Source organism: Cervus canadensis, chromosome 11 (assembly GCF_019320065.1).
Source record: "Cervus canadensis isolate Bull #8, Minnesota chromosome 11, ASM1932006v1, whole genome shotgun sequence".
NCBI classification, from domain to species: Eukaryota; Metazoa; Chordata; class Mammalia; order Artiodactyla; family Cervidae; genus Cervus; species Cervus canadensis.
The window spans coordinates 46,063,809-46,073,883 of record NC_057396.1 but is presented as its reverse complement, the minus strand read 5'-3'; the positions used below and the strand labels follow the sequence as shown (position 1 = coordinate 46,073,883).

Sequence of the window (10,075 nt, the reverse complement as noted above, 5' to 3'; positions counted from 1 at the left end):
CGAAACATCCCACCCTCGCCTTCTCCCACAGAGTCCAAAAGTCTGTTATGTACATCTGTGTCTCTTTTTCTGTTTTGCATATAGGGTTATCATTACCATCTTTCTAAATTCTATATATATGTGTTAGTATGCTTCACAGCTATTTGTAATGCCTCCTCAGACAGCCATTTTGCTATTTTGCATTTCTTTTCCATGGGTATGGTCTTAATCCCTGTCTTCTGTACAATGTCACGAACCTCTGCCCATAGTTCATCAGGCACTCTGGCTATCATATCTAGTCCCTTAAAACTATTTCTCACTTTCACTGTATAATTATAAGGGATTTGATTTAGGTCATACCTGAATGGTCTAGTAGTTTTCCCTACTTTCTTCAGTTTAAGTCTGAATTTGGCAATGAGTTCATGATCTGAGCCACAGTTAGCTCCCGGTCTTGTTTTTGCTGACTGTATAGAGCTTCTCCACCTTTGGCTGCTTGGAGAGCCATAAATATGTTACCTGTGTGTATGGATCAGAGGAGCAGATGTTAAAAAGACAATTCTAATTATGGACTCCCTGGGGGTAATAGGTACCCCTGAGATCTTCTAGCAAATATATAAAATCTCAGCTCTTGGTGCTCATCACTCTGAGATTCCTATTGTGACTAATTCTCTTCTAGCCCATAAACACTTCGTTTGAAGCAGGTGAGTCATATTTTATTGCTGTGGGGTATAATTTCAGCTAGGTGTACTGAATCTTAGGTGGTTAAAAATATTAGGACCATTGTCTAGAGTGAAGCAGAGAGACAAGAGCAGTTGTCTGTTGGAGCCACATTCACTGGCTAGCAAAATCAATTGTGTGCATTTCTTTCAAAGTCAAACTCGAGTGACTTTTTATTGGTAAATGAAATTGACCATGGTAGATGAATATACACCATGGAAATTGGCAAATACATTAAATCAGGGTTTAATTTTACTATATATATATATAGATACTTTTATATACATGCTATACATATATGCATATTTCATATATGCATACTATATATGTACTATTTATACATAGTATATATGTATATACTTATATATACATTTTATATATATGTAAGTGTGTATATATATATATACACACACACACATGTAGTGAGCTGGTTTACCAGCACACCACTGTTCCAGACTCAGAAATAAGGGCTGTCCAAGTAGAGTGGGAAGTGTTGCCTGTAGTGAAGATGTGCTGGGCACTGGGACTCTCTTTAGCTCTCAGGGTGCCAAAAACCTTTGAGTCCCTCCAGATAAGGCTCTGTATTTGCACTGGTCTGTACTGCTGTAAATATCTAAAGCATTTAAAGGATCTTATTCACAATTTCCTTGCCCTAATCCTCATTGCACCTATCCAATGTTTGCATTTTGTTGCTTCATGAAACATTTTGAGAATTTATATTGTACCTCAGTATGCTTGTTTCTGGAGATGCACAAAGAAAAGAAGTAATACTCAGGTCTCAGAAAGCTCCCAATTAATTGGTGGTACATTGACAGGTAATCAGATATGCTTCTATCTGAGAGAGGTCTTCTGATGATTAGACTCCTGGTGAAAATGTAGTGAAAGGAGTGGTTTATAGAGAGATGTATCAATAAGCATATTCCAATATATTAGGCAGATGATAAGCAATCTGAATAAAGTTAGTTCTCTCTGCAGCATGAGACAGGAAGGTGGAGGTGAATTGTCCAGAGAGAGGAAGGCAACTGAAGTCTTCATGAGGCATTTGAGAGATAATCATCGAATGATCCCAGCTAGACAATCAACAACTCTATCATACAACTTCACTTATAGACTCAATTCTTGTGCCCCTTAGCCTCTATTTTATGCTTCCCAGTAAAGAAAGCCTCTTTGCCCCTCTGAAAGTACCCAATGAGCATAACCATCTAAAATCTGGTCCTCTTCTGGCTCTTATTTTGCTTCATCTCTTTTTCCCGCTAGGTTTTCATCAGCATTGTATGAACAGCTGGCCACCAAACCTCAGTGCACCATCATATCTATTTTTACTTCTTCCATCTCCTTCAGGAGGATGGATGCCTTTCCTCAGGAGAGAATGGGTACTCAAAGTGCTTGTGTGGCCACAGACTGACCTGCTGGCAGTCACTGTCAGCAGGCACAACCTCACGAGCCTCTCCCGGCAATTTTTTCTCATGATTTATTTTCTATACAGTGCTTTACTTTTTTTAGTGCCTCATTCTTAAATTCAAGTGGGATTGTAAGATCTGTAATATAGGGTTATGGAATCCCTGCTTTTTAGCATAGCATTCTTGCGCAAGTTATGCCTATCATCTCCAGGCTTAACTTCACATGGGAAAAAACTTCCAGTATTCTGCTGGATAAGGAAAGTGGGACCTGGGTGAACAGGTTGAGAAAGAGGATCTAGGACTCTAACTGCTCTTAAAACAGATTTTCAACCAATAATGTTTTAAAACCTATTTTTATCCTTATTTAGAGAAGTATCTGATATCTCTAATTCTGGAAACTATCTGCATTCTTCAGTGAAAATTGCCTAGATTCTTGTTTTCATCCAGAAGTTATTCGTTTTTTCCCATTTGTTTGGTCAATAGTTGTCCACCTGCTTTCAAAACATTACCACTCCTTCTCTGCTATTGTGTTCTCTTCTGCTTTTTTGGTTTATGATATTTTTGTTATTTTACTGATATTTTGGCAGGATATTAGGAGGAAATAGAGGTAAATGCAGACATTTAATTTGATACAGTTAAGCAGAAAACCTAGGAAAACATATATAACTTGTATTTCTCTTTGTCTCTATTAGGAGAAATTCAGGATAAGTCCACATTAGCGTGTCTTAGGAATGGATGGCTTCAACGACAGTGGTGTTAACCATATAGTCTTCTATCTGCTGGGCATTCCAGGCCAAGAAGACCTACACCTGTGGATTTCCATCCCCTTCTTCATCTCCTATGTCATTGCCCTCTTTGGAAATGGTCTGCTCATCTTCATCATCCTCATCAAGAGCAGCCTTCATGAACCTATGTATCTTTTCCTCTGTATGCTGGCTGCAGTTGACATTGTTTTTGCCTCAACCACAGAACCCAAGACATTGGCCATTTTCTGGTGTAACAGGAGGGAAATATCTCTTAATGGCTGCATTGCCCAACTCTACTTCCAGCATTCCTCCTTCATTTCTGAGTCAGGCATCTTGCTAATTATGGCATTTGACCGCTACATTGCAGTATGTTACCCACTGAGATACACCACAATACTCACCCACTCTCTGATAGGGAAAATTGGTGTGGCTGTTTTCTTGAGAGCACATTGTACCATTTTCCCCATAGTATTTCTTCTGAAGAGGCTGCACTTTTGCAGAAATAACATCCTCCCACATACATTCTGTGAACACATTGGCTTGGCCAAGTATGCCTGTGATGACATCCAAGTAAACATCTGGTATGGATTTTTTGTCTTGATGTCAACAGTGATCCTAGATATTGCCCTCATTTTTGTTTCCTATGTTCTGATTCTCCATGCTGTCTTCCACATTCCTTCCCAAGAGGCTCGTCACAAAGCTCTCAACACATGTGGCTCCCACGTCTGTGTCATCATCCTTTTTTATGGGCCTGGGATCTTCTCAGTCCTCACTCAGCGCTTTGGACGTGACATCCCACTACACATCCACATCCTACTGGCCAATGTCAGCATGCTTGCTCCACCTATGCTTAATCCCATCATTTATGGAGTCAAGACGAAACAGATACGACACCAAGTCGTTTACGTGTTGTTTAATAAGCAGAAATGACTTTGGGGATGACAGAGACTGGTTTCTCAGAAATTGTGGTCCTCCATGAAATGTACTTTGGCAGCAGTGAACAAGAGAACTAGTACTAAGTCAGCAGGAAAAATGACTCATGGAGTTACAGGCTCCGGAGTAACTTACTTGAGCCTGTGAGCCTTGCCTCTCAAATCAGTCTGAAAGCCGTGCCTGTGGGTTGACTGAGATACTTACAACTTATTATTTGGGAGTGGACAGGTTGTTCTCTGGCAGTCATGTCTAACTCAGTAATATTCAGTTCAACTTTGGGAATAGTCAAATGTAATATTAAGTCCCAATTAGATTAAAAAAAAAAGTAGGCTTTCTGTCTTGAGCTATGTTAAGTCCCAAGACATCTCACACATCTCTGGACACTCATGTAAAACCTTCATTGCTTCATATCCCTACTCAAAGTGTGATGGTAGTGAAGAGGTGCTATACTTCTAACTTTTGACTTTTGGGGATTGTTTCTCAAAGATCATTCCCTTCAAAATGGTACAGATAAATGCAGGCTTCCTTATCAGCAACCATTTCCACATCACTTTCATACAGCCTATTATTCAGTCTTAAGGAACTGCATATTTTTAACGTCTCCATGTTCAGTCATGTTTTCAGGTGTCTTGGTACATTTTCCCTAAATAATCCATTTGACTGGAATGTCCTCTACTTTTCACATTTTAATGAATTCTCACCATTTATCTTTCAAGGCTCAGCTTGGTGTCACCTATCCAATGAGGTAATTACAACCACTTCATCTCAAGGTGAAGTAACTACTTTCTCTATAACATGAGATCATATTGTTTATACTTCTTTTGAAAACATTTCATTTTATGTAAATATTCTATAGAAAATTAGTAAGATGAAGATTAAACTTGTACATGATTTTACTACCCAGAGAAATTTGCTGTTCATTTTGGTGTATAATCATCCAGGTTTTATGTATATACATATATATATATATATATATATATATATATATACACATACTTGTAACAAATATAACTACATACATATTCATATCTTAGTTGTGACATGTGGCATCTAGTTCCCTGACCAGAGAGCGAACTCAGGCCCCCTGCATTAGGGGTGTGGAGTCTTAGCCACAGGACCACCAGGGAAGTTCCAAGCTTTACAATGATTTTAGCCTTAAGGAGGGATATCAAGATTTTAGACTCACCTGGAACATTGGAAAATTGCTTCAGAGAAGTTACTATTGATTTTCATTCTTGTGAAATACATGCCAAAATTTATTGCACCCTTCACTGCAGATGGTGATTGCAGCCATGAAATTAAAAGACACTTACTCCTTGGAAGGAAAGTTATGACCAACCTAGACAGCATATTAAAAAGCAGAGACATTACTTTGTCAAGAAAGGCCTGTCTAGTCAAGGCTATGGTTTTTCCAGTAGTCATGTATGAATGTGAGAGTTGGACTATAAAGAAAGCTGAGCGCCGAAGAATTGATGTTTTTGAACTGTGGTGTTGGAGAAGACTCTTCAGACTCCCTTGGACTGCAAGGAGATCCAGCCAGTCCATCCTAAAGGAAATCAGTCCTGGGTGTTCACTGGAAGGACTGATGTCAAAGCTGAAACTCCAATATTTTGGCCACCTGATACGAAGAGCTGACTCATTTGAAAAGACCCTGATATTGGAAAAGATTGAAGGCAGGAGGAGAAGGGGATGGCAGAGGATGAGATGGTTGGATGGCATCACTGACTCAATGGACACGAGTTTGGGTAAACTCCAGGAGTTGGTGATGGACAGGGAGGCCTGGTGTGCTGCGGTTCATGGGGTGGCAAAGAGTCCGACACGACTGAGCAACTGAACTGAATTGAGCTACTAGCTTCCCTAGTTGCTCAGATGTTAAAGAATCTGCTTGCAATGCAGGAGACCTGGGTATGATTCCTGGGTTGGGAAGATCTGCTGGAGAAGGGAATGGAAACTCACTCCAGTATTCTAGTCTGAAAAACTCCATGGACAGAGGAACCTGGTGGGCTACAGTCCACAGGCCTGCAGAGTCGGTCATGGCTGAGCAACAAACACAATACTAGCATTTAGTAAATAGTTCTATTTCTAGAAATTTGCTGCGTGATATGGTAAAATCATTTTTTCATTTTCTTTTACTCTGAATTTATTAATAGACACATTGAAGAATTTATATTGTGATTATTGCATATTGTATTTCTTTGTGGATTAATAGTAACAACTATTTATTGAATTTGCGCAAAACTTATTTTACACCTTATTTAATCGTCACGTCAGTTCAGAGTTGTTATTGTTTCTAGTCTTTCCATTTTACAGACTTGTAGTTTGAAGCTCAGAGAGGATATATAACTTCCCCAGGGTATTAATATTTATTGAAAGTATTTTCTCAGGTCGTTTAAATTTTAATTTCTTTAATTTTCGTTCTTTGGTTATTTTTGTTTTACTTAAAGAAATAAAATATTTTCAAATCCATCATTTTCTTTTATGGGTTTCATTGTTTTAATCTTGGACTATTTTCTTCAATCTAAGATTTGACTATTATTCTTAGATTTGTCTTCTATTTTTTATGGTATACACTTTTATATTTAATTTACAAGAATCTATGTAAATAAACAAAACTAAACAAAATAAAGAAAACAAAATTCAATGACCAATAAACAGAAAACTGAGGCATAATTACTAAATTTTAGTATGTTTTTCAGTTTTTATATGATTATATCTTTCTGTACAGGTATAGTTAAATTTTTTTCTGTAACATTATATGTTTGTTATGCAATAAAACTGTTGGAAACTTTCTAACATGTCATATGAGTTAAGGAATGAACAATATGGTTGACAAGTATTGTTCAAACCTTCTATATATATACCAATTTAAAATATTCAACAATTATTGGGAAAAGTTATTTTTCTCATAGTAATTATTACTTGCCAGTTTCTTGTAATTCTTGTAAGTTTTGCTCTGGAACAACTGGTCTTCTAAGCAGTTTTGAAATTGTAAGTATACTATTTAGTTGAATATGAATATAACTGAGTAAGTTCTGTATTGGTTTTCTTAGTAAATAATTTTATATCCTTTCTCCCAAGCATTGTGTGCCTATAAGGTTTTAAAGCTGATGACTTTTAAACCACATAAAATTTTATTTTTTCCATTATATCTGATAAGTTTTGAATTTTAATAGATGACTGTAGTCCAGTTACATTTCTTATGAAATAAGATATTTTTAAAAAAGCTCCATATCCTATTTCTTTTCTACAAGAAATTTAACCCTTCATTATTATTTTGTAACTCTGTTTCTTTGTGTCACATTTATCCTTTTTTTTTTTCTTTATTTTATTTTTTGGAAGATAATTGTTTTACAGAGTTGTGGTGGTCTCTGCCATACGTAACATACAGTCTTATTTATATATATATTCCCCCTCCCTCTTGGGCCTCTCCTCCCCCTCATTTAACCCCTCTAGATCGTTACAGAGCACCAAGCTAAACTTCATGTGTTATGTAGCAGCTTCCTGCTGGTTATCTATTTTACACATGATAGTGTTTTTCTGTTAATGCTACTTGCACAATTTCTCCTAGCCTTTCCTTCCCCACTGTGCAGGACACCTTTTTCTAATCTATCTTTAAATTTCTGATAATCCCTTCATTGTTGTTCTGTTGTTGTTCAGTCACTAAGTCATGTCCTACTTTTTGTGACCCCATGGACTGCAGCACACCAGGCTTCCCTGTCCTACACTGTCTCCCAGCGTTTGCTCAGATTCATATCCATTGAGCCAGCGATGCTATCTAACCATCTCACCCTCTGCTGTCTTCTTCTTTTCCTGCCTTCAATCTTTCCCAGCATCAGGGTCTTTTCCAATGAGTCGGCTCTTTGCATCAGGTGGTCAAAGTATTGGAGCTTCAGCTTCAGCATCAGTCCTTCCAATGAATATTCAGGATTGATTTCCTTTAGGATTGACTGACTTGATTTCCTTGCAGTCCAAGGGACTCTCAAGAGTTTTCTCCAACACCACAGTTCAAAAGCATCAATTCTTGGCACTCAGCCTTCTTCCCAGTCCCACTCTCACATCCATACATAACTACTGGGAAAACTATTGCTTTGACTGTGTGGACCTTGGTCATCAAAGTAATGTCTCTGCTCTTCAATACACTGTCTAGCTTTGTCAGATCTCTTTAGATCTATCTAATAAATTGTTTAAACAATACACTATTTCAATTTCAAAGATTACTAAAAATTAATAGATTTTTTAACAGTAAGTTTAGGTTTACAGAAAAATTGAGTGGCAAGAACTGTGAGTTCCTATATACCTCCTACCCCTTTCCTCCTCCCTCGATAAGAGAGTTTTCCTGGTACATTTGTTACACTTAATGAACCAATGTGTTTTAGTCAGACATAAGTCATGTCTGACTCATGACCCTTTGGGCTGTAGCTTGCCAGGCTCCTCTGTTCATGGGATTTCCCAGGCAAGAATACTGCAGTGGGTTGCCATTCTCTTCTCCAGGGGATCTTCCTGACCCAGGGATTGAGTCCAGGTCGCATACATTGAAGGCAGATTCTTTACCATCTGAGCCAGCAGTGAAGACCCAATGATATTCAGCATCTTGTAATAACTTATAATGGAAAATAATCTGAAAATCCTAATGAAGTGTAAATCACTTTGATGTACACCTGGAACTAACACAATGTACTTCAATAAGAAAATATTCTTTGATGAGTATAGTTATATATAAACTTCTATATGTGTTCTGGATTATTTTATTTAAATATACAATGTTCAAAAGAAAGAAGTTGTTATAGCTATGTTTCTATTTCCATGTAGTTTTTGTTGATGCAAAACTTCCATACTTTAATAATTATTTGCTGTTCTATTTTTTTTACGAAGTTAAATTTTTTCATTGGTAACATGCTCTGTGCCAGGCAGTATGCAATACAAGAGTGAACAAGACAGTGCCTTTGTAGAATTTATTATACAGAGACCAAAAACAAAATCCTCCAGTTAAGTGCTTTTTTTCATTAATACTTTGGTGCCATATATTTGGAACTTGTAGAAGTTCTTCATATTTTAAAGTTATAAGCCCATTTGGGGCCATTTTTATTTCCAAATATTTCCCAGGTTTTTTTTTTTTTCAAAATAATGCTCATTCATGTTCTTAAAGACTAGTGCTGCTTTGAGACTCATGCTATCTCCATTCTACTCTTCAGTGCTGTCTTAAGTTCCTCTCAATTCTCCCCAGAATGCATGCAAGTCATTATACTAGTACCATAGGGACTTTGGTGTCCACGTGGAAAACTTAATTCTTCATCCTGTGCTCTTGATTCTATTTCCTCCTAAACTCAGTTGCCTTTCCCTTAACTCCACTGTAGTTATGCACTCATAACCATTTCCTTGATACAAGAACCTACGTATTTACCTTTGACAGAAAATCTTGCCTGCTAAATCAGAACTAATCAGTAAGAAACTCACAGAAATTCAAGATACTAAAATTTAAAACACATCTATATCCAGCACATACATGCACATATCTGTTCCCACCACCCTTTTCTTCCATCTTGCTGGAGGAACTGTCTCTCCTACCAAGAAATAATTCCTCTGTTTGTTTTCTGGACACCAATAAGAAATGTTAGGTTGAGCATTCAGAGCCATGAACATGCAAAGCATTATTTGTGCAAAAAATTGCAGTAATTGTATTGTCTGGGGGGAAAAAAAAACACTGAGAAATTAACCAGTAGCTGTCCTGGTGAGGAGAATCCATTGAGATGTCACATGAATATATGAAAAACACCCAATATCAGCATATTTCATTAAGGAAATGCAAATTAAAACAACAATGAAATACCACTACATACCTACTAGAATGGTTAAAACCTAATACACTGACAATAGTAAATGCTGTTTAGAGTATGGATCAATAGGACTTTTACTCATTGCTGGCAGAAATGAAAATGGTAAAGCCACTTTGGAAATGGCTTCTACAGTTCTTCAATTTCTTATAAAGCTAAACATACTCTTACCACATGATCCAGCAAGCACACTTCTTAGTATTTAACCAACGAGTTGACAACTTATGTATACAGAAAAGCCTACACACAGATATTTACAGAAACTTTATGCATAATTGCCAAATTTTGGAAGCAACCAAAATATCTTTGAACAGGTGAATAGATAAACAAACTCTGGTACATCCAAACAATGGAATATTATTCAACAATAGAAAGAAGTGAGATATGAAGCCACAGAAAGATGTGGGGGAAATTTAAAAGCACTATGCTAAGCAAAATAAGGTGATCTGTAAAGGTACCTACTGTATGA

At 37.1% G+C, this 10,075-nt stretch overlaps 1 protein-coding gene across 1 annotated transcript; it reads left to right on the top strand.

The window, feature by feature from the left end:
• The first annotated feature begins 2,827 nt into the window (after positions 1 to 2,827).
• On the top strand, positions 2,828 to 3,772 carry LOC122450628 (olfactory receptor 52B4-like). The gene has a single exon (XM_043483003.1). The coding sequence runs from the start codon at positions 2,828 to 2,830 to the stop codon at positions 3,770 to 3,772; it is 945 nt and encodes a 314-aa protein (XP_043338938.1).
• The last annotated feature ends 6,303 nt before the right edge of the window (positions 3,773 to 10,075 follow it).

What these genes read in the sequence shown, in the direction of transcription:
- LOC122450628 (XM_043483003.1), top strand. Translation starts at nt 2,828, where the DNA reads ATGGATGGCTTCAACGACAGTGGTGTTAACCATATAGTCTTCTATCTG.